At 47.3% G+C, this 24,135-nt stretch overlaps 2 protein-coding genes across 5 annotated transcripts in view; both read right to left on the minus strand.

Moving 5' to 3' along the window:
* Positions 1–560: 560 nt before the first annotated feature.
* LOC119433320 (calcyphosin-like protein) overlaps positions 561–24,135 on the minus strand; it is a 152,476-nt gene continuing 128,901 nt past the window's right edge. The window contains exon 8 of one of the 3 annotated variants that reach the window (XR_007464429.1): positions 561–1,470. The gene's annotated coding sequence lies outside the window, so the exon portion shown is untranslated. The remainder of the gene's footprint in view (positions 1,471–24,135) is intronic. The other 2 variants (XR_007464430.1, XR_007464431.1) reach the window with 2 other exon arrangements.
* LOC119433323 (calcyphosin-like protein) lies at positions 3,052–20,004 on the minus strand. Of its 2 annotated transcripts, none has more exons than XM_037700476.2 (5): positions 19,900–20,004; positions 13,451–13,574; positions 6,667–6,844; positions 4,583–4,789; positions 3,052–3,568 (listed from the first exon to the last, which is right to left on the minus strand). In XM_037700476.2, exons 2-5 carry the CDS (start codon positions 13,528–13,530, stop codon positions 3,467–3,469), a joined length of 567 nt encoding a protein of 188 aa, XP_037556404.1. In that variant the 5' UTR covers positions 13,531–13,574; positions 19,900–20,004; the 3' UTR covers positions 3,052–3,466. The 2 variants fall into 2 exon arrangements, with proteins under 2 accessions (XP_037556404.1, XP_049514975.1); XM_049659018.1 differs by lacking the exon at positions 19,900–20,004 and adding an exon at positions 16,266–16,386.

The raw sequence follows: 24,135 nt of genomic DNA on the forward strand, positions 1-24,135 counted from the left end.
AGAATACAGCGCACACGAAGCCATCAGCTGTCTCGGGTCGGCTATAGTCTTAGACCACAGCGTAGATTGCTTCCGAAATGGGATGCGCATGGCCGTGCTAAGCTAGAGTAGAACAGGAGACGTGCACTTAACCTGCCACCTTCCCCCACCACCCCCCTATTGCGCATGCATATTTCCCAGCTCTCCCCCTTGCGCCCGTACGCGGGCTCGAACCCTACCCACCTTCCCCCCTTGCGAGCACGAGAAGACCGCCGCATAAACCCGCCATACTTATTCGCTCACCCTCGCAAGCTTTCTCTCCCACCTGCAGCATACGGCGCACGGCCACGATGTTATCGCACTTCGACTTTATGCGGAACATCACGGCGACGCCTACGCCGACAGAAATTCGCCTGGAGTGCCCATATAATTGCTATCGCAATAATAAAAATTAAATGATTTAAGCCGCAGCACGGCTTCTACACCAAATGAAAGCTTAATTCTGGGCGCCCAACAGCAGAATGAGCACATATACTTCACCTTCAATGAACTCTCAACAAAATTTTATGACTGTTTTTGCATCAAGAGCAAAGTATTTATCTTTTATTACAACAATCTTTTTAAAGCAAAGCATTTCGTAACAAAAGTAGTGTAACCGAGGGATGCTGCACACAAAAGTGAAATGGTGCAAAGTTACGTACATACCAACAGACATCACTGCCACCAACCAGAGCTTGTGCTTAGAAACCCTTCACGAAATCGCTCGTACCAGCATCTTCATGTCCTTACTTCCAAAGTTATTCAAAGCACTATATTCAAAAAACGGATTGCACACTGCATGCTAAAACAAATTTTAAAAAAATTATGTGCACTTCAAGTCAATTTTTTTAGCATCCGATTGCTTCAGTTTTGCGAAATGAAAAAAAAAAATGCAGTCACTGACACCAACTTCAATCAAACAGTGACGGGCACCGGGATTCAGTGACCTGACATATGAATGAGAAGCTAAAGTGCTCTCAAAGATTTAAAAGGAGGTATAAAAATCCTAAAACTTTTTGTCTTGTTCACCTTCGTGATACCATTAACAGCTTGGCATAACAGTCAGTTTGCGGAAAGTCATGACTAAAATTGGTGAAGCAGTATCTATGTCTGAATTGTGGCTTGAACAAAAGTTAGAACCATGTTGCAGCCCGTCTATGAGCTTAAAAAGTTGCCTTAAATGCAACTTGTTATTCATGCCATCTTAGCATGACCTGAGCTATGTAGCGTAAATGGCTTACAGCGAGATTCGAATGCTGAAGACCTTTGTTACACAGGCAACTAGTTGTACGAATAGTGCCCGACTACACCGAGTCCTTTTGTGTGGGTGAGCAACATGCCGTTTCGCAATGACAGCAGTGCAACGAAGTGCTTCAGTGATCATTAATTCAGTGAACAGCAGTGAAACTGCTCGAGTGGTAACTGTCACAAGAACAGCTAATCAAGCATAACCTTGCACATGGCACTGAATTGAAAGTGCAACTAGGAGACCTGTGTATCTTGATGCAGAACAAACCAAGTTTGCAGTAGCAACTCTGATACAGACAGTGCTTGTAAGATTGTCTTGAACCAGTATGCATCAAGAACTGCAATTGGTCCAACAAAAGATGGTACAACCTGTTGCTGATGTGATAACAAAGAACTTCTGCATTCCAATGTAACACTGCTAGAACATTCTATAAATCCTGTATAATGCATGATAGGTAGTGTAAAGGGCAAACTAGCAGCAAGAAGTTGGCAAGCAATGCTTGGTTCTATGCCAGCACCCTGAAAACAGTGTATAGAATTTTCACAGATCTCACACTAAGAATGTTGCTGAAGATGTTTAAATGTGTCCACAAAAGGGGCAAGCTCTATGCAACGCAACACACCTTAGCATTTCAATATGTAGTTTAAAAAAGTGTCACAGCAAACAACACGTGAAGATTCTTTTTGCATGAATATGCCAAATGTACTATGAGCAACTCTTTTTTTAGTATGGTGTTTTACGTGCCAAAACCAGTTCTGATTATGAGGCACGCCGTAGTGGGGGACTCCGGAAATTTGGACCACCTGGGGTTCTTTAACGTGCACCTAAATCTAAGTACACGGGTGTTTTCGCATCTCGCCCTCATCGAAATGCGGCCGCCGTGGCCGGGATTCGATCCCGCGACCTCGTGCTCAGCAGCCCAACACCATAGCCACTGAGCAACCATGGCGGGTACTATGAGCAACTCGCTTGATAACAAGTTTTGGCTGATGTCAATGACAACATGTGTAAGTTGCTTGAGTGTCAGTCGGCAAACAAATAGTCATGCAGTAATAAAACAACGTCGTTACCAAATCCTAGCTCTCGGCAATGCCTGAAATTTCAACACACAGTGCATCATGTATCGCATTGCGTGTGGCACATCAGAGCATGTGAAATAACATGCCATCTATTTCCAACAGGAATGATAAGTGTCAACTTGCTCTGAAACAACACTGAAATCATGTTTAACTTCAACAATTGGGCCCTGTAGTTCTGTCATTCTAAGACTCCAACTTGGTTTAGGAACGTTTAGAAACAGCCATGCAGATCCGCCAACGCATCCCAAATGTCATAATGACTGGTAGTCTTCTTTCTAGACATCCAACAACAACTGCTTCATCTTCATCACTGTACTTTCCACCCGATGAGTTTTTGATTACACTCTACTCTTTTTTGGGGGGTTATGCTGGAGGTAAACAACTGACTAAGTGGAACAACTTACAAAGCAACTAACTACTTCACAAAACCTATAATTTACCAGCCTATCCCTATTCCAAGATGAGTCGATAGCTGAAGGCTAGAGAAGCTTCTTGGAAATTAGGCCTAGCAGCACAGCTACTCTAATAATACTTCAGCTCAAGATAGATGTGGGCATTTATGTGTGACTTCAGCAAAATTTTAAAAATAAGGCAGATGATACTATGCACCAGGAGATCGGTCACAGCCCCCATGAAAGAAAACAAAACAAAAACACCAGCTTTTCCACCGATATTGTCATTAACATGAAGTAGTAGTGACGCAAGCATATGTAATCCCATTTAATCAGTACAGCAACTTAAATGTGGGTTTACCCACTGCACGCATCAGGATGTTCTTTCTTTTTCCACGTCACGCAAAAGACAAGCAAACAACCGTCCAAATGTATAGTAAAGTACAGAAATAAGACACACAGAGGTTCTACAAAATTAATAATTAAGAGTCGGATGCAAACGATAACATGCCCTGAATAATAAAAAAAGCATGTCAATAAAAAGAGCAACACATGAAGGTGGAACAGAATTGTTAAGAAGAGTTACGTGTTAGAGGATGCCTGCACGACGACGGTTTCAGCCGGGACGGGACAAAAAACATGTGTGACGGCAGTGCATCTTGTGATTACAGGCTGCAAGGTTCACGTGGCCAAACAACGGTGGACTCGTTTTCTTTTTCTTGAGTTGCTCAGAACTTCCAGGCATTCCTCATCATGAGGTCGAAGTAGGTATCCGTATCAACAGAGGCGCTCACACCCGCATAGTAGTCGACGAATTCTTCGATTGTCACCTGCCAAGGTAAATGTCACGAACTGACTCAAAACGTGTAGGTGCTACTCCAGGTCAGTGCATTGTCATTACTGTACTACGGTCAAGTTGGCAGTGAAGTTGTAAACTACAACGGAAGCAAGCGAGGGCTTTCTAGTGCATACTAAGCAAAACGTACATACACTATCGAGTTTCGTGGCTATAACCAGTCTAACATGTACAAGACTGCAACGCAACACTGAAACACAGCACATAAGCCTACAACAAAGCATTTAACAAATGTTTATGAATGTGTCATCATAGCTGGGCGCCCAAGTCAGACAAAGCAGCAGAGGTGTGTCATGCAGGGAATCGTTGCGTGAGCAATACTCCTCCAACACTTTGACAAACTAAAACTGAAGCCTGTGCTGTCATCACAGGTTGTATCAATAAGTCAGGCAGGGCTGTTAAAGTTGGAGTCATTTTTAGAGAAAGCACAATTGGACACACCTTATCATTTCTTTCTTTCGGGTGCCTAAAAAGATTAGATAATTAAGTCCTGTGGCTTTACTTGCCAAAACCACGATCTGATTATGAGGTGGGATTCCAGATTAATTTTGACCACCCGGTGTGCTTCAAAGTGCACCCATTGCACAGTACCCGAGTGTTTTTGCATTTTAAACCCATCAAAACGTGGCCACCACAGCCTGGACTGAACCCGCCACCTTGAGCTCAGTAGTCCAACGTAGCTCAGTGTCACTGAGCTACCGTGACAGGTGTTTCAAGTCTCTTTCTCGTGTTTTCCACTAAGGATAAAATGAACCATACTCCTTAGTTTCTGCATCTTTTCAAAAAAATTATATGCTATTAAAACGTATGCTGTTCAACACAGTGCTAATTTGCGCCAATTGACGCTTACTTGGGCAAAGAAAAATAAGACTTATTGACAGGGCAAAATGCGAATGACATACATGGGCATCCCGTCAGTAAACAAAGTGTTCTTTCTTTACTCAAGCATGCTGCTCAGGCTCAACTGCAAACTCATTTGTGTTCTCACCTTGCCGTCGGGATTATTGGTACTGTCGAAGTTCTGCAGAAATAGCTCAAATGCGTCGTCCTCAGTGAGTTCCCCACTCCGGAACTTGGGCTCCCGAGCGTTGTAATGACCCTTGAGCTCATGGATAGTGATGATTCCATCTCCGGACTTGTCCATCTTGTGGAATGTCTCTTTGATGCAGTCCAGACGGAACGCCGACATTGGAGGCTGCATGCGGCGAACACAGGCGAAAGCTTGCACGGCGTACTAAGGCGGTTGTGGGTCTGGACAGTCTCATCTTGTAATGGCCAGCCATACTTCACAAAGCAGTAGGGAACCGACTGCTCACTTTTGCCTGTAATCCGCAAGTAGACCTTGCAGTAGCGTAGCAATGAATTTACTTTTTGGGGAGGGGGGCTACTATGCCACTTGACCGCGGAGGTGGTGGCTAGGCAGGCGAGTGTTGTGGCACAAAGCTTTATTCCGCGTATCCTACTAGGCAGAAATTCGGGGGTGGCGGTGGAGAGGAGATGAGAGGGGGGCATGAGCCCGAGTGTGACCCCCCCCCTCCCCATTGGCTACGCCCCTTATACTTTGGATGTTGTCCAATTATATATGTCGCTTTGCACATGCCAACCGACATTTTACATATTTGTGCTGTACAGTATTTCTGACGGGAAAAATTATCGACATTGCCTTAAAGCACACGGTGGCAGCTAAACATGCTTGGACAGGTGCCCTTAATTTTGCTGTGGAATGAGCTGCTGGTATCTCCGTGAATTGTTTCTTCCTACTGTAGTAGGAAGAAACAATTAGTATAATGAAGAAAGTGTTATTGCATGAAAATACCAGGCAGATATCAAAAACAATCCTGTCGAAAGTGAGAGGAGCTAAGACTACACTGTACAGAAAATGCTCCCATGCACGTGTTGTTGTTCCCGTAATGCATGTTGTCCACTACAGTGGACAAATTAGAAAATGTGTTCCACAGAAAGAACTTGTCTTCACTCAGCCACAATATTTACAGATCTTGCCTCCGAAAGTTTTTTTCTATCCTATGTAGACAATTTCATTACCAAACAGCGATGTTACGAGAGTTTTAAATGTGGGGGGAATGCGTCAGTTACCCACTGGAACAACAGGATGCTTTCTTTGAAGCTGAGTTGGGGGAAAACAGTGGCTCGGTAGCAACCTCTAGCGAAGCAATAGAAAACTTCTGCTGTCCACTGAAGTTGACATTATGCACAACAACTTCTCGGAAGCACTAGACTTGCTTAAAGAAATAACCTAAATTTGTCCACTGTAGTGGACAGCATGCAACTCCGTTAAGTTATTAGCCTATCAAAATCTTGTAAGACTTAAGTTAGAATATGCATGCGCAATCTGGGACCCCCATAAACAAAAACCTTAGCAAGACCCTCGAGTCGGTACAAAATCGTGCAGCCAGATTCATCTTTTTGGACTACTCATACCATACAAGTGTCACTCAGCTAAAATCAAAAGCTAATCTTCCCAAACTAGATAGGCATCGCAAAACCTTCAGACTTTGCCTTTATCATAAACTCTACCATACCCTCCCTCCCGACAACACCCTTATCAAACCAGCACTCTGTCTTTCAAGCCGTATCAGCAACCATAAAGCAGTTTATCCACCACATGCTCGGACAGCTGCTCATCTTCATTCCTTCTTTTCTGAAACAGACGTTGACTGGAACAACCTTCCAGTCAGCACCATTGTTCATGCTGATCCTGCGCGTTTTAGGTCTGCCATTAAATCACTTGTCTGATTGTGTCAACTGCTTGTATTACCTGTAGCATTATCTTCACCATGTTTATGTCGATGTCTTATTGTATTTATTGAGATGTCTGCCTGTCTTTGCTTGCCGTGTTACATACCAAATTGTGTTCCTGCTAATTTGTATCTTCGCGCACCCCTCATGTAAAGCCCCTTCAACAGGGGTATTTGAGGTATTGTAAACAAATAAAAAAAAGGGGTAATGGTCAATTCAATGGCTAATGGCAGTATCGGTCACAAAATTTTCTAGGTGCTTTCTTTGCTTTGGTAGCACTAGTTTATGTTAGGATTAAAGGTGCGATGTACTCACCCTGAGCGCAACGAGGAACTCGTTGAAAGAGATGTTGTCGTTGCCATCCTTATCGAGCTCCTTGAACAGGGTGTCCACCTCATGGTCGCTCAGGTCCACCTTGAAGTCCTGCAGACCCTTCTTGAACTCCTGCTTGTCAAGCTTCTTGTCCCCGGTGTGGTCCATCGCACGGAACTGCCTGCACAGCACAAACACACAAGCGCACACTGCGTGAAGGGAGTAGACCAAGCACCAGGAGGACGATTCTCGAAAATAAAATAACTGACATGGTTTAAAGGAACAGAGAAAAGAAAAAAAATAGAGAAATATAGGCTATAACAATATTAGCCCTTTCCATTTTGAAGGCACTGTGGGCCTCTTCATAGCTGCCCAACAGCCGAATAAATAGTACTACTACCGATTAAAAATTCCAGTTACAGATCTGTGCTGTGGGTTATAGGGAGCATCACAGAAGGGGACTATGGACCGATTTTCACCATCTGGGCTTGCTTAATATGCACATCATAAATGTAAGCATACAAGCATTCTTGCTTCCACGTGCATTAGTATGTAGCTGGTGCAACTGGGATACAAACCCATTAGCTCACATTCAGCACCGTAATGTGATTGCCGCTAAAATACGGACTACTGGGTGCACTTTTAGTAATAAGCATGGGAGTGCACAATATGTCAGTGGGCGAGAAGTAATAAGACTCGAGTTAAGTCCTTATTTCACCTGCCTATCTCTAATGTGCACACTGCTAGGCAAACGACACATGCGTAGACCGAAATTCTACAAAAGTTGTAATTAGGTTCTACTGAAATGCATGATAAACTGAATTTGTATGATGAAGATTTTAAGAGGTGCACCTATTGCTGTGACAGCTAAAGTAGCCACTAACTTTAATGTAGCTATCGGATGGCTCTAGAATGTGCCTTGAGTGTGGGGACAAAGTATTTTCAGCTGATAGACTCTGGCCACTGACTTAGCATCCACACAGAACACCCAAATGGTGTGCGAAGTCTACTCTCTTTTACTCACAATCTCAACAGCGGCAGACCACAACACAATGCACTGGCTGCTATGTATATCCAATGCACTGCAAGCTGGCAGCAAACAAAGCAGACGTAAAAGAAAACACGCATATCGATCCAGGTGAAGAGATTAGAGAAGTGTTGTTAGCATATAGATGGCATTTGAGAAGAAGAAGAAAACAAAACAGGTACCACTGTGCGGCATGGTGACATGCTCAAGGTTCACAGCATACTCGGGGATACCCAAAGCACAAATATAGGACGACAAGCATGATACATTTCGCTGAGGATGGTACTGCTAATGTTTGCTATTGCTACTACTGATTCTACTAACCTTCTGACCATACTGTAAGTGCTTACCATGAGAATAGCATGTGAATACCAGTAAGCAGCAGTATGTTGCAAGGACGAGGCGGCAATATCAAGAAGCGAGAAAGAGAGAAAGGAACAAGACGAGAGCAAAAGCGACTGGTGTGCTCCCTGGTAAGATAAGTTAAACTTGTGGCGACGAGCGACCACGTAGACCGGTAAAGTCGAGGGCTCTCGCGGGAGAGGAAACCCGACAACCGATCGCTTAGCGTAGCATTTTTAATCTGTCTTGGAACGCTAGCCTGTGTCGGTGCGTGCCAGCCGCTGGTTCCTCGTGTAGACGCGAGCGTCTACGTAATTCTCATGCGACGTCAATGCTGCTGTCGCTACAGAGGGCTCCCCCCCTAAAGAGGAGGAAAGTTCGACAAACGATGAAAAGTCCATGTGACGCGGCGTGTCTTGCGTTGGTCTTCGGTGTCACGGACGGAGGCGGCGTCGATGGATGCAGCAGGGTTGTGTCGCACATTGGTGGGGCCGATGGCGCGGTTGCTTCAATGTAGGCGGTTTTGAGACGCTCCAGGGCAATTGTGTCTGATCGGCCATTGACATTCACGACAAAGGTCGTCGGACGACGCTCGAGAACACAATATGGCCCGGAGTAGTGTGGCTGCAAAGGCTTCGGCACGGCAGTTACGAACGAAAACGTGGGTAGCAGAGGTGAGTGCGGGAGAAACGTACGGAGACCTTGCTTCTTGTGAACGTGTAGGCACGGGGCGTATCTGGCTGAAGAAAGCTTGCACTTCGGCAACGTAGTCGGCAGGTGATGGCATAGGTGTTTTGCTGGTGGCGACAAAGAAATCACATGGAAGGCGTAGGTGAGTGCCGTAGACTAGCTCAGCACAGGAGCAACCTAGGTCGCTCTTGAGTGCGGCTCTGATGCCAAGTAAAACGAGAGGCAAATGCAGAACCCACTTCTCCGGTGATTCATGCGCCATAAGGGATGCCTTGAGATGCCTGTGAAAACAGTCAACAAGTTCATTGGACTGCGGGTGGTAAGCAGTCGTGCGAAAACGTGTCGTTCCGAGTAGTTCGAGTAGCTCGTCAAAGAGTGCCGAATCAAACTGCCGACCGCGATCGGTGATTATTGTGGATGGGTAGCTGAACCTTGCAATCCATGTGGACACGAAAGCTGTTGCAACAGTGGGCGCTGAGATGTCAGATATAGGTGTAGCTTCTGGCTACCGTGTATAGAGGTCGATGCATGTCAATATGTAGCAGTAACCTTTCGAAGAAGCGAGAGGGCCGACGAGGTCCAGGTGTATGGTGTCAAAACGAGCATCCGGTGGAAGACTTGGCAGGCGGAATGGCATGACGCTGGATCTTAGAGCGTAGACACGACAAACAGCAGCGAACCCAATCGCGAACTTGCGTGTTTAGCCGAGGCCAAACGAAACGACTAGAAAGGAGCTTATGTGCCGCGCATATGCAAGGATGCGACAGGTTGTGCACGGTTTCGAATAGACGTCTGCGAAGGGATGCCGGAATGTATGGTCTAGGTGTGTCGGTAGAAGTGTCGCAGCAACAGACGTACCATCAGGAGTTGTCACGACGTCCTCCAATTTCAGGGACATTGACGAATTCCAGAGTGTACGAAATTCGGTGTCGTCATGCTGTTGACTGGCAAGTAAGTCGACATCGATGATGAAAGGCTCCGACGTCAACGTGGAAACAGCATTGACACGACTTAGAACGTCGGCTGGAACGTTGTCGGTGCCCTTGATATGTCGGAATGTTGTTGTAAACTCGGAGATGTAGGAAAGGTGTCGACTCTCGCGGGGCGAATAACAGGACGCCGAACGATTCATTGCATGCACAAGGGGCTTGTGGTCTGTCAAGACAGTAAATGCACGGCCTTCTAGGAAATGTTGAAAATGTCTGATAGCCAGGTAAACTGCGAGTAATTCACGGCCGAAGACGCTGTAGCGTGACTGCGCAGGCTTCAGTTTCTTGGAGAAAAAGGTGAGTGGATGCCACGCATTGTCGATGAATTGCTGCAGAACAGCACCAATGGCGGTGTTTGAAGCGTCGGTCATGATGGCAGTGGGCGCGTCTGGCTTTGGGTGTCAAAGCAGTGTGGCGTTGGCGAGGGCAGACTTGACTCTTGTGAAAGCGTCGGTGGCCTCTTCAGTCCACTGAAACGCTTGTTTACGGTTGTTTACCAGCAGAGCGTCTAACGGAGCCATAAGTCGTGCACAATCAGGAATGAATCGGCGGTAGAAATTGACAAATCTGAGAAATTGGCAAAGCTTGGTGGGTGTGGTTGGTCGGGGAACATCTTCGATGACGCGAATCTTGGACAGGTAGTGGTCAAATTCCGTTAGCGTTGAACATATGACCGAGGAACTCGAGTTCGGGTTGACCGAATTCGCTCTTGGAGGCGCTGATGACAATTCCGTTACTGGCAAGGCGTGAAAACAACCGCAAGTGGTGAAGATGTTCTTCTGCGGAAGAGCTTGCGACGAGAAGGTCGTCAATGTATGCAAAAATGAAAGGCAGGCCTCTGGTGACAGAATCGATGAAACGCTGAAAGGACTGGCCCGCGTTCCGTAAGCCGAAAGGCATGCGGAGAAATTCAAAAAGACCGAAGGGTGGGGTGATGGCGGTCTTGGGAATGTCTTCTTCAGCGACCGGTAGTTGATGATAGGTGCGAACGAGATCGATCTTAGAAAAGATCGTCGCACCGTGCAATGCTACCATGAAGTCCTGAATGTTCGGGAGAAGGTAGCGATCAGGAACTGTAACGTTGTTTAGTGCCTGGTTATCACTGCATGAGCGCCAGTCTTCCATCTTCTTGGGCACCATGTGAAGGGGTGATGCCCAATTACTGGAGGAAGGGCGGATGATGCCAAGTTGCAGCATGTGTTCGAACTCCGTGCGAGCGATCTTCAGTTTCTCCGGGGACAAACACTGGGGCCGGATAAAGACTGGTGGGCCGGAGGTGACGATGTGATGGCACACGTCATGTTGCACCGGTTGCGTCCAGTCCAACAGGCGCGTCAAGGTGGGAAACTCGCGTAGGAGCGTGGCGAAAGGTTTGTCCAACATGGCAGAAATAGGCGCGATCGGCGATGTGTCTGACGAGGAGGCCCGCGGGAACGGATAGCTGAGTCACGGAGTCTATGAGACGGCGTCTTTGAACGTCTAAAAGGAGTCCGTAGTTGTGCAAGAAGTCTGCTCCAATGACAGCACGACGGACGTCTGCAACCAGGAAAACCCAGCGGAACGCGCGTCGAAGGCCAATGGTTTAGCATGACGGAGCGTGACGAGAAAACTGGAATCCTGGTGCCGTTGATGGCTTGCAAAAACAACACAGGTGTCGCTTTTCGGTCGGAGTGGTGGGTGGGGAGAATGCTGACATCAGCTCCTGTATCGACTAGGAAACGTTGTCCCGTAACTCCGTCCGTCACATAGAAAAGGCGACTTGTGTGTTGGGCCGGACCACTCGTCGACAGTGACGAGCGTCGTTTCCAAAATGGCGGTGGTAGTAACAAACGCCAGATGTTGTAGTTGATGTTTCATCGCGGGTGCCCGTGCGTCTTGATTTGCTGGAACTACCGCTGCGTGGGCGACGAGATGACGTGCGGCAATGGCCCGCTCCACAGTTGATGCGTACTAGGTGCTCACACAAGGAGTCGAGCGCAGATTGCGCTGCTGAAGAGCAGGGAAGGGTTTTCAGGGCAGTTGTATTGTCACCCGGAGACGATGTCGTGGCTGCGATGGTTGGGGTGGCTACTTCCATGACTTTGTCGGCCAAAGCGGCAAGTCCAGTTAGATCCATGGTAGAGGCTGTCGCCAAGACCAGTTGCACGTTAGCCGGGAGTCGTTGCAAAAACAATTCACGCAACAGCGTGTCGTTGATGGATCTAGCGTCGTTTCCGAGCAGCTGCCTCATTCGGCGAAGAAGTTGACTAGGGCGTCGGTCGCCGAGTTCTTGAGTGGACAGAAGCTGCTGGATGCGAGAACGCTGTGAAGCTGCTGTGCGCTGTAGCAGGGCTGCCTTGAGATTGTCATAGGCGGCGGTAGACGATGGGGCATTCAACAAATCTGCTACTTCGTCAATGGCGGCGGGCGAGAGCGCTGCAACGACGTAATGAAACTTTGAGGCTTGAGAGCGGATACGAGCAACTTGAAATTGCGATGCGGCCTGAAGAAACCACGCCAAAGGATGCTGGTCCCAGTACTGTGGGAGGCGGATGGCGATGGCCGAACAGGAGGGCTCACCGCGTTCGTCGGAAGGGTTCTGGCCTTGAGCTCTCGTAGCGTTGGTCTGGTCCATGGTCGTCTCTACCAAAAGAGCGTATGGCAATATCACGTCCGAGGTCACCAAACTGTGGCGACGAGTGACCACGTAGACCTGATAAAGTCACAGGCTCTCGCGGTAGAGGAAAAACCGACAATAAATCACTTAGCGCTCGTGCCTCGCGTAGACGCGAGCGTCTACGCAATTCTCATGCGACGCCTATGCTGCCGCCGCTACAAACTACATTACGGGGTTTATTGCCCCAAAGATACACGCAGGCTACAAGTGATGGCATAACGGGGTGCTCTGGACTAACTGCGACAACAGTGGGCTCTTAAAGGTGCACCTAAAGCATGGCATACGGGTACTGCTGCATAGTGCCTGCGTTAAAACATGGCAGTGGTGTCAAGGAATAAGACTCATAACCTAGTGCTCAACAGCAGAATGCCCACTGGGACACAGAGGCAGGGCAACCATTTCCTACTATGGTGCTCAACAAAATATTATTATGCGCACGTTTGAGCCATTCTTAAACGACATCTGTGCAACTTGCAGCAGCTACATTTTGCAGAGAGTGAACAGCATGCCAGTATCGCTTAACACGCTTCACCTCATTGCCAGTTTAAAAATGCCTCGTGCACTGCAGTGAGGGGCCCCAAAGTGCTCTGCTGCACTTGTTTACCTTCAGTAAAAAAGGCAAGGGCCTTGCACAATGCAACGAGGGATTTCAAGGCACAGAGTGAAAGCGAACAGGACCGGCATGGAATGCCACAAAGTCAGCTGTCAGTTGTGAAAAAATTTTTGAGGAAGCAATGTATTTTAAAAGTGCACCTTACTTCTCCAAGGTGTTACTTAGGTTTGATCCAGAAACATTTTCCAGCTTCCCTCTGATCCTGCAGGTCTCATTTAGCCCCACGCGAATGCCAGTGGAGTCGTGTAACGTTGCGAACGTGAGGAAGCAGCCACAGTAGGGCAGGGTTAAGCCTTTATCAGAAGGGTGTAACGAGGTGTTGCCCAGTCACCGATTTCAGAGCTGATACACGATCATTAGGGTAACCTGCTCCACTGCAATGTGACGGCTTTCCCAGTGTGTCCTGCATTGCAGTTGAGGTGACTGTGTCATGCCGAGACAGCATGTCCAACAAGACAGCTTGGACTTACCGTGCAAACGCCTTGATGCCGTGTGCGCCTCGCTGGAGGCACTGGTGGCGAAGCTTCTCAATGGGAGTCATGGTGGACATGTCTAAACCCGGTGGTGTTTTCTGCAGCAACGTTTGCAGGAAGTCTGCAGAGGTGTGTGAGAAAATATGATGAATGCAGGTGAGACTGGGAACATCTAGCCTTTGCACCACTGTCAGTACGGCCTGCTAACGATATATGCAACTACGAATATATATTTTAGTTTAGGTACTGAGATCTGAGTGATGCCAAATGCAGTCTGCCACGTGTCAGCAGCACCATTCATAATGCAGCAAAGAAAGTGAATAAGCAGCTTGGCTATTAGCAATGAAAGACATTAGCAAATTGGGACAAAATATGTCAGTTCCATGTATAAGCTTCTTTCAATGTGAAGGTACCTCGCGTCACAATAGGAATGCTGATTTGACTCGTAGTTTGCAATAGGTTTAGAGCGAAGCAAATGACCACACACATGGGATGAGTGCTATTCATGTGTCTTTACATGGGTAGTGCTCATAGCGACTCATAGCTACTGCTACAAAATGGCATAAAAATGGACAAGAATGTTCGTACAAAGGCCCACACAAAGGAGAGACATGAGTGCCTAATGATTTGCACAGCTTTTGGAATTTGCGTACCCCAGCGGCAGGGGTGTTTAAATATAGTAAACATTCTAATACCAAACAGAACATCATCCAGTTCAATGCAGTTTTCAAATCAAGTGCCAAGTCTTGCAAATTTGGGATTAACGTGTGCTTGATCAAAAAGCAAATCTGAATTTAGGATTTCAAAATTGTGCAATAATGTCCAGTTGAGCAAATAGAAAATCTGAAGCAAAGAAGCGTAAAGAAGAAGAAAACTGCTTTGTTTCTTGTGGAACAAAACCAAAAGCAAAGTGAAGCTGATATTGCAGCTTTCCAACATCATCACCAAGAGAATACAGCAGACTTTCTTAAGAAATAGAAAAGATGAGTTAGAATGAGTTCCCTGACAAGCAAAACGGTACCTTTGTTTAGCTTCCCTAGGATCCAGTGCACATCTGGGAGTATGAATTTCAAATTAATAATCTGTTACAGGTTCCTTTATGCTTGTCTTGCAGGCAGTCTACTGAAGTATCCTATCGGCAGTCACACAAGGTTACAAAGTTGTTTCATTGTTAAGTATAGTCGTGGCTCATATGTCCAATGCTTTTATTCAGATAGCTTCCCCATTGCTCATGGCAGATAAGCAACCCATTTGTGTGATTGTCACTACTCCAAAATTTGCTGCTGTAGAGCAGTGCAAATCATAAATGATAAGCGCATGGTAATCGTTAAAAACAGCAGACAAGGAACAAAAATAATTGCTTAAAAAGCAGCAAGGTACAGAAGTGAACAGCCTTGTCTGCAACGCGGGAACAGCGGCTTCCGGGGCTCTCGGGAACCAGCCAGAGACGTCTAATACTAGCTGCTGGGTCCGACGTCTAACAGTAGGTGCTGGGCATGTTTGGGCCAAGCAACTAGCGTTAGACGTCACAGGCTGGCTCCGGAGAGCCCAGGAAGGTGCCGTTCCCGCGTTCTAGACAAAGCTTCGCACATCTGTACATAACGATTACAGTGACTGAGATGACAAGTTTATCTCTCGTGCCTTTACAGACACAAGCTGCTGGGAAAAGGTGTCCTAAAAAAAATTAGGACACTTAAGCTTCGCCTTTAAAAGTGGAACACAATAGCGTTATCGGGCCCCGTTCGTATCCCATTTTTCTTTAAGAGTAGGCTTCACTGCAACATACAACGTGGCAAAGCCAGCTTACAAAGACAAAGGTTATGCCGATCCCCTTAAAGTCAGCTTCACCTTTAAACACTAATGTATTGCTGGGAAGACATTCACATCTAAATGTGAAGGCCCTAACATCTTTTTTTATTCCTTTATTAATTGTTTGCAGTTGCCCCGAAACGAGCATGTGTCCAAAAAGCATTACGCAGGCTAAGTCCCAGTTTGACCTGCCAAGGACGCGAGCGCCATGTGGAGGATGTTTGTGCAAGTAATATATCCGAGCGAGCCGCTGTTGTACGGTAGAATTGATGGAAAAGGGATTGAGTTTGGATTTCATCACTCCCCCCCCCCCCCTAACAAAATTATGTTTTCTCGTATATTCAAATGACACTCCCATGCCATCATGTCTGCAGGTTGTGGTTAAGTCGTACTTTACGATTTTCTGATGAATATTACGTTGAGAAATTCAATTTTTGTTCACTAACGCCTTGTGCCACACGGAGGGACTGCGCAGTCGGTGGTTTGAGATGACTTTCTTATGTGCCCCATAAAGAGAAAAATCTGACTGACATCTGTCCGGCGATAACATCCGATGGTACCAAAATTTTCCTGGCGCTGAATTTGCTTCAGCTCGCACTGTGAAATCCCACAGTGAACAGCCACGGTGTCCTACCAAAAAACGACCTGGCACACTCCCAAAATTGAATTAAGATAGATTAAGGTGGATTACGGTTGATTAAGGTTGGTACAAATTAGAGCAAGGTGGATTGAGGTAAAGTTTTAATGTAAGGTAATAAGTTACAGAAGTCATTATGCTTTCGCATTCAAATGACACAAGGATAAGTGACTGGCAACTTATTTCAACCTCGTGTACAAAAACATAATCCAGCAGTATTCACCATCTATTCAACTTCTACGCACATTGAAGAACTTTCACTTTCAGTGCAACATAAATTAACCACAGTTAATGAAAACAAATGAAAGAAGCAAACAGCATGGCATAAGACAGACAAAATGAAGACTGACAATAAGTAGTGCACACCTGTATTTTTTGTCGTGTTTACCTCTTCCGCAAGATGAACTGACAGGCCCAATGCAGCATCCTTTTGCAAAATAACATTGCAATGTGTTTGAAAGCCCCGTTTCATATTTTGAAACTGAATGTATTACGGAAATAGAATATACAGCTAAGAAACAGAAAAATAATCTATTTGGCCGCTCTCAATAGGAACACCGAGTTTAAACTTGGTGATAAATTGCAGCCAAGATTTGGTATACATGTACATATAGATGTCTGCCTGGTATTTCGTACAAAGTACTTTTTTTCCAAAACAGTTGAACAAGTGTTGCTGCTATTTATGCTTGCTTTATTACCATTTAGGAGTTTCCATTAATGGTGGGCTGTACTGCAATATATATTTAACTCATTGCTGCTGCCATTGAATTTGTTTACTTAAAAAAAAGAGAAATTTCTATTAGCACACCTTCACTCATCAATATTGGAAAGGGCCCCACAGTGCTTTTATTTGCGCAGCACAATATTTGCATTCATTGACGCTTTTTCTTTCTTCTCTACTACAGACACATTCGAAAACTGCACGAAAGTAGTGCGGTTCCAATGCTTTCTTCTGTGTCACACTATAAGTAGTCGGCACTCGCATGCCAGATGGCATCGCAATGTGTGGGCAAGCAGGAATCCGTAGGTGGACTAGAAAATTCTCGGAACACGATGATCGGGTTCAGGCCGAAACTGTCCACGCAGGACGTCCTGCTCCAAATCAAACATTAAATCCTCGACGCGCGGAGCAGGGGAAAGGGCCTGAAAGCCATCTTAGGGCTGGACATCACCAAGGCCTTCGATAATATTACGCACAAGGCAGTCCTAGGAAACCTCCAGGACCTGGGGTAAGTTGCAAGGCCTACACCTACGTCCGGGACTTTCTCTTGAACCGCACAGCTTAAATCACGATAGGAGAAATCAAGTCGGTGACATAGAACTGGGTAGTAGGGGAACGCCGCAGGGCTCGGTATTGTCCCCCTTTCTCTTCAACGTGGCCATGATCGGCCTGCTGAAAATCCTCAGCAAGATCCGCGACCTCAACCACAGCCTGTACGCCGAGGACAAACCTTGTGGGTGACAGGCGGCAACGAAGGACAAATCGAGGAAGCCCTACAGCAGGCCACGGAGGCTGTCGAACGTTACGCGACTGAGAAGGGGCTCAGTTGCTCCTCGCAAAAGTCCGAACTCCTGCTGGTGTACCATAGGCGGAAAGTTTTCATTTTTGCGGGGGGTGGCTCAACCGGTTCTCCGAAGCCTACCCATGTATATATATATATACACCCTTTGCTAATAATTTTATATTTCTCGCTTTCTGGCGAAAGCAATTCTATCGACACTCCAGGCAAACTTTCGCTGTTGCTGTCGCCGTGATTTTCCGTATTAAATCCAAATGCCATATAAATGAGGGACCCGTACACTGTGGGTGTGGAAAAAAGCACGTAACAGTGAGCCGAAAAGGATGGCGGCTTGATGGACATTATCTCCCCATGCGCTGAATATTCGGTTGTAGGTCACGTAATCAAACGCGGATGGGAAGGAGAGCATGCGTCTTCTCCTCTAGCCCTGCCATAGGCATGACTGACTGTGCGCGGCTGACGCTAATGCGGCCCACGTGCCATATCTAATTGTTGGTAATCATTGGTGGGGTGCAATGATAAAGGGCGAGCAGGGATGGCTGCTAACCTCATGCACGCTGTCTTTCTGCGCCCCGAGTGTTGCAGAGTTAAGAGACAAACGTCATTGCAGATAACTGACAGAGGCCATCTGTAGTGGACATAAAAATAGGCAGATAATGATGATGATGAATCTAATTTTTGGAGTTGCGGTGAATCACGCGGCTGTACGAACCGTTCGCCTCCTCTGCCAGCGTTCTTCATAATGCTTGCGTTGTTAGAGCGAGTGCTCGAGGCCATCCAGTGAGGTATTTACAGGTTTACATGGTCTGTGCATTACACTATTTCACTATGCTTGCTATTTTAATTTTAGGTGAATGTTTACTACAATTTATATGGCCACTTTCTCTAACGTATAGACTCGTGCAAAGACCGCACTTTTCTGTCGCGATTTTGATGGGCCTTTCATGCGACCTCATTTTTCCAACTACAGAGTACGAAATCTGCCGTAAACCTCTGCAATCGCCTTCTCTCAACATCCAGTAGCGACGTGCGAAAGTACGCTGCGCGCAACAATTCGCTGTTGAGCCTGATAAGAATCAGCGCACGGAGCGCGATTGCTTCTCGGTTGGATTTTTTTTTTGTGTCATATTGTCTGTCAAGTTGGGGCTGCCTTTACAGGGGTGCAATCCTTACACGGATTTACACGGTAAGAATCTTCCTTCATGTAATTGTCTTCTACTTCGCTATCACTAATACTGCTTCGCCTTCCCGACCAAACTGCATTGTTTTTTTTTTTTTTTTAGTACTTTGAGTCCGAGTATAAGCGCTGCTGCGCATGAATTCTAGACTTCTATTTATTCTGATTTCGAATGAATCCGGCTTGGCATCATTTCGGTCGCTGAGTGAATTCTATATACAAGGTGTTTCAGCAAACACTTTCAAAAATTTTTAAAGGTTGCCTGTGGCAGATAGCACAATTTTAGTTCATGAGCTCGTCTACTCGAAGAGGCGGACATTACTTGCACCAAAAATTGAAATGCATAATCGACTAATTAACAAAATAAATCAATTAGGTTTTTAGCTAATTACCTTATGAACCATGTTGCAATTTACAAATTCTGGCCGTGGAGTTCGGATCCACTTGGAACAAATTCTCAGGCTGACACCAGTGTCGAGATCTTAATTCTCTAACTTTGCGGAGAAATGCAACTCCGGAGGGGGCTCGAGCGCCGGAGCCCCCCCATAGTCACCGCCTAAGTGGTGTAGCCTACGACCAGGAAACAATACGGAGGAACACCGACCATTACATTAAGGTGAACGGGGGCTCGATACCTATCATAGACCAGATCAAAGTCCTAATACTCCGGTTGGATCCGGAAGGCAGAAACCTTGGTACCATCAATGCGCAAGAGAACAGCGCACAGAAAACACCAAAGCAAATCGAACGGATTGCCAATAGACACTACGGCATGACGGAATTCGTTTAGTGCAGGCCTTCGTCATCAGCCGCGCCGTTTATGTGGCATCGTACCTAACATTACCAGCACTAGGCGCAGTTTGTCCCCCATCGCAGATCATTTCAAGGGAGGCCTAGCCATACGCAGCAGCAGCCGCCACAGTAAACACGCCGCCCCCGCCCACCGGCGTTCTACCGGCGTAGATGGCCGCTGAACGGCGACTGCTGCGCCGTTTACGCTTTAGGACCGCGAGCACGATTTACGAGAGACAAGGACGGAGTAAACACAATGCGCAATAAAAAAAAAATGTTTAGCAAACAACAGCGCGACGCATTTAACGGCCGTGAGCTCCGGCTCCTACGTGACGCTGCGCGGTACAGGGCAGAGACGCCGCGGCAGCTGCCGCACGCACCGATCTTCCGATCACTTGCAACAGCGTTAAGTACGACACACCACCAAAATTCGTTAAGCGACTGCGCACTTGGTGCAAAATACGCTCGCGATTACAATGGAACAGCGGTGCCGACATGGCTCTTATTTTACCGTTTCTGGTGCAGAGGCGCCGTCTCCCACTGGGCCCACTACGCAGTGCAGACGAAAAATGAAACTTGCAAAATGCCGCCGCACGCAGCTAGACAAATGAGACACGAGCTCCTAGACCTACCGGTACCTTTCTCTCCCTGCACTTAAAGTCCCTAGATGGGAACTTTACCTGCGCTTAGCTGAATAAAAATGTGTAGGACGCCAAGAATTTATTACTATAATAACGTTTATATTGTAAATATTTAGACTTTATTACCTGAAATGTTTTTTGCGTTAGAGGGTATTAGATTGTAACATTAAAAACCTATGAAGTTAAAAGTATGTTTGCTAGCGCCATCTAGGACCGAGTTGAGTACTTTTTGAAAACGGCGCATGACTGCAGGCGTTCTTCTCCCAAGTTCGCGCGCGAGTCCACGAGTTTCTCTATGCGAGTGCCGACGCAGAAACAAGTTGCTCCGTGGCGGTGCCCGTAATCTAGTACACTCTAGCCGCAGCCCGTGAAAGAGACGGCAAGCAATTTTCATTGCGTCATCGAGGTGACTCCTTAGCCGCACCGCCCACACGACCTTATACTGGTGTCACACGTGCACTTCTGATCGCGATCGGGGCCGATCCGGATCGGATCTCTTGATGGCGATCAACAATGGTGCCTGCTACAAGGTCCAACGATCCAAATCGAGTTATCGTCTTATGATCGTCTGCAACTCTCAGAACTACATGCCTTGGCCACAAATCCAGAGTTGCAAAATATGGTTAAATTTGGCCAATATTTCAATTTTACAGCTTACTGTTGCTCATAAAAAGGTTCTTAAAACGTATTTTATTGAGCTCCGTTCACTTTTTCTTAGCGTTTTCAAAATACTTCGCTGGAGAGCGGAGACGTCAGCCTGCGATCGCGATTGTCCGTATCTCGCAAGATTGCGATCGCAATTAAGTGACCGTGTAGCTACACTCGATCCGGATAGGCCCCGATCGCGATTAGCAGTGTACATGTGACACCGGAATTTTTAAAATATTATCACCTGCGGTGTTCGATCGTCAGCCCTCTGACGACCGATCACCATCAGTGTCATAATCATATGTTGCACAGCGGCCTTTTTGTGTTTGCTCGAACACAGTGAAGGATCAAAGCGAACACGTACGGAGCGCAGTGGAAGATGAAAAACGGCGATAGCGAAGACAGTGCGAAGAAGGTGTGGCGAAAGCGCCAGAAGAAACGCGCAGTGCCGTGCAAGACGGCTTTTCGGCAACGATGGCTACAAGATGGCGCCAGAGTACTGCGCGCCGTCTGTATGGAAACAAAGCGCTGCATGAGCGGAGGTCTGTCTGCGGCGGCTGCTGTGAATCGCGCCAACGCGCCGCCTCTCGCGATCTCCCGATTAGCCGAGGCAGTCGCGCCACATTTTGCTGTTTGCAACGTGCCGCGCGAGATAGATTGCCCGCCAGCCCTATATATAGCGAAATGAAAACACGTATTAAGCTGTAATAAAATTTTGCATTAAGGAGTTAATATCGTAATCGTCAGGGAATTTTTACAGCGAAAGCTGTATATGGCTAGGCGAACGAAAAGCCGTTCACCACACGTTTCGATAAACGTCTCCATCGGCTGCGCCATCAGTTACGTCGTTCTCTATATCACACTAATACGCGCGGGCCATTGGAAGCGCCGTCAGTGCATGACGTCGTTCTCTGCGTCGTACCAAACGCGTTCCCGCCATTGCCACGTTGACGCTGCTCTGCCCGCAACGCCACCTCCTCGGCTCGCCGTTGTCACATGCGTTCGATATCTCGAGTTACCTCGGTGTCGTGGTTAGCAGCATCCGTCCGCCATTGGCGCTTGCGTTCCACTAGAAACACAAACATGTAACCAAAAAAATTGAGAAACGCTTCAATACAGCGTCGGGATTAACCCACTGCTAAACACCGGGGCCGCACGCTTCAGCTTCGCTCGTTAACCATCTGTACGGTATGCTTGGGCGGTGATTTCGTTTTTTTCTTTTTCTTTCAAGAGCTTGGATAACGTTAGCTGGGACACATGGTATATTACCGCTGGTGGATGATCATGGTGGACAAATTCATTCCACAAAGCAATGCACCCGCCTTAAAATTCTTACACTTCCGAGTCTCTATATTTCATGCACACAACCGCAGTGGTGGAGTTCCACCCGAAGAGGTGGAACTCAAAGTGACCCTGAGAGCACTGGGTGAACCTTCCGGCAGCGTACACTGTGCGAAGGACGAAACAGGTGAAGCAGTGACGACACATACTGGTGCTGCGTCGATAAGGATGACTGTTGCATGGGCGTCGACATGATTTTGTCTTGGAGGGGGGGGGGGGGGCAAACTCATTGCATCGCGGCGAGAGGGGGGGGGGGGTGTTGCTGGTGTGGCTTGGGGGGGGGAACAAGTGCCCCTTTTGCACCCGGCTGCTGATGCCCATGGGAACAGTGGACCCCTCCGGCAGCAGACGTGGCTCCGGTGTGTCGTGTTGTGCTGACATTTTTCACAGTAAGGAGTCCTTATAAAGGAGATATATATATTGTGAGCATTATTCATACGCTTCATATTGTCATCTGTACATACTCATCATCACCATTTTGGGTGTAGTGGTGGACTCACGCTTGGGAGAATAAAGGAGTCTGACGGCCTAAACGTTGTCTCACCTTTGGTGGAGTGTGCTGTCCGCTTCCTCGGTCCTCTCGCTACCGGTCTCTCTCCAGCTTCACCTACGCTCCATCCCTAGAGCTCTGCTCGGGTCGCCGCTTCTTCCAACTGCACTCGACCATGTCCCAAGACCAGCAGGCCAATACCGCAACATACACCTTGCCTACTCCGGCGGCAACACCTTCTTGGACGGTCACCACCCCTCAAAAGGATCTACCGGTGTTTGCTGGACTTTGCGGTGACGATGTTGAAGACTGGTTGGAGCAAAACAAGCGTGTGAGTGACTTTAACCATTGGGACGAATCTGCAATTCTGTGGCATGTCACCTTCTATCTTACCAGCGTCGCAAAAACTTGGTTTTACAACCATGAGCTCGATTTCGTCAAATGGAGCACATTTTAGCACCACCTACGCCAGATTTTCGCGAACTCTTCTGTTCGCTCAGATATCGCCAAGAAGAAGCTTGCTGAGCGTGTTCAGCACACAGGTAAGTCGTACACTTCGTACATAAGGACGTCCTCCCCTCTGCCGCCGCATGAACACCTCGATGTCGGAAAGTGACCGTGTACACCACCTGCTCAAGAGTATTGCGACTGTGGCATTCAATGCTCTTGTTGTTCTGAACCCCTCTACCATCGCAGACATCATCAGTACGTGTGAGCGCCTGGATGAGCTTACTATGATCCTCTTATACCCTGACACGTTTGATTTCAGGGCGTTCAACGATAGTGAGCTACATTCTCCGATTCGCTCCATCATCCGTGAGAAATTGCATGCCCAAGCTTCGTCAACCCCTCCTGAAGTCCATATGACGCCTCCTGGTGGTGGCTTACGCCATATCGTGTGGGAAGAGATAGCTTCCGCGACGTGCCCGCAAATCCCGAGCCCGCACCCCATCCCTACACCAACTTATGCTGAGGTTGCCTCTCTGGTGCCACCCTTGCAGCAGCCACCACAGCAGGCACCTGCAATTCATGGGTCCCTGAATCCCATGACTGCGCAACCACTACATCTTGAGTCTTACAACACATGGAGCCTACCTCGATCTATTTGCTACTATTGCGGCATCCGTGGCCATATTTCAGGTTTTGCCGATGCCGTCCCAAGGTGAATGACGTGGCTATGACGGTTTTGAAAGGGATGAGTTTTCTGGCCCTGTACCATAACGTCGGCGTTCATACTACAATTACTATCCTTGACGTATGCCATCTTCGCAGGAATTCAATGCTGCCGGTTCATTGCGCTTCCCGTGTCGTCGCTCTCCATCACCGATGCAGCGCTCCTCTTCCCCTCTTCAACCGGCTACTTCGTCCTCCGATCACCGCTCGGAAAACTAAATAGTGCAGCTTCAGGAGAGAAAGCTGCATCTTTTGGTCAACTTGAAACTCCTCCGGAGCGTCCGTTAAATGTACTTTTGGTGTTTGTTGAAGGTTTACGAACTGAAGCCTTGGTTGACACGGGTGCATCACTTTCCGTTATTAGTACCGACTTGTAATCTCGCTTGCGAAAAGTGAAGATTCCATATAATGGCCCTCCCCTATGTTTTGCTAATCCAGTTCTTATTCAGCCCTC

Source organism: Dermacentor silvarum, chromosome 11, assembly GCF_013339745.2.
Source record: "Dermacentor silvarum isolate Dsil-2018 chromosome 11, BIME_Dsil_1.4, whole genome shotgun sequence".
NCBI lineage: Eukaryota > Metazoa > Arthropoda > Arachnida > Ixodida > Ixodidae > Dermacentor > Dermacentor silvarum.

Coding starts and splice junctions, on each gene's coding strand:
- LOC119433323 (XM_049659018.1), bottom strand. CDS start 16,371: ATGAAACGGGGCTTTCAAACACATTGCAATGTTATTTTGCAAAAGGAT. Junction 6,845..13,450: donor GGCATCAAGGCGTTTGCACG/GTAAGTCCAAGC, acceptor TGTGCTGTGCAG/GCAGTTCCGTGCGATGGACC. Junction 4,790..6,666: donor AGTTCCTCGTTGCGCTCAGG/GTGAGTACATCG, acceptor CGCCGCATGCAG/CCTCCAATGTCGGCGTTCCG.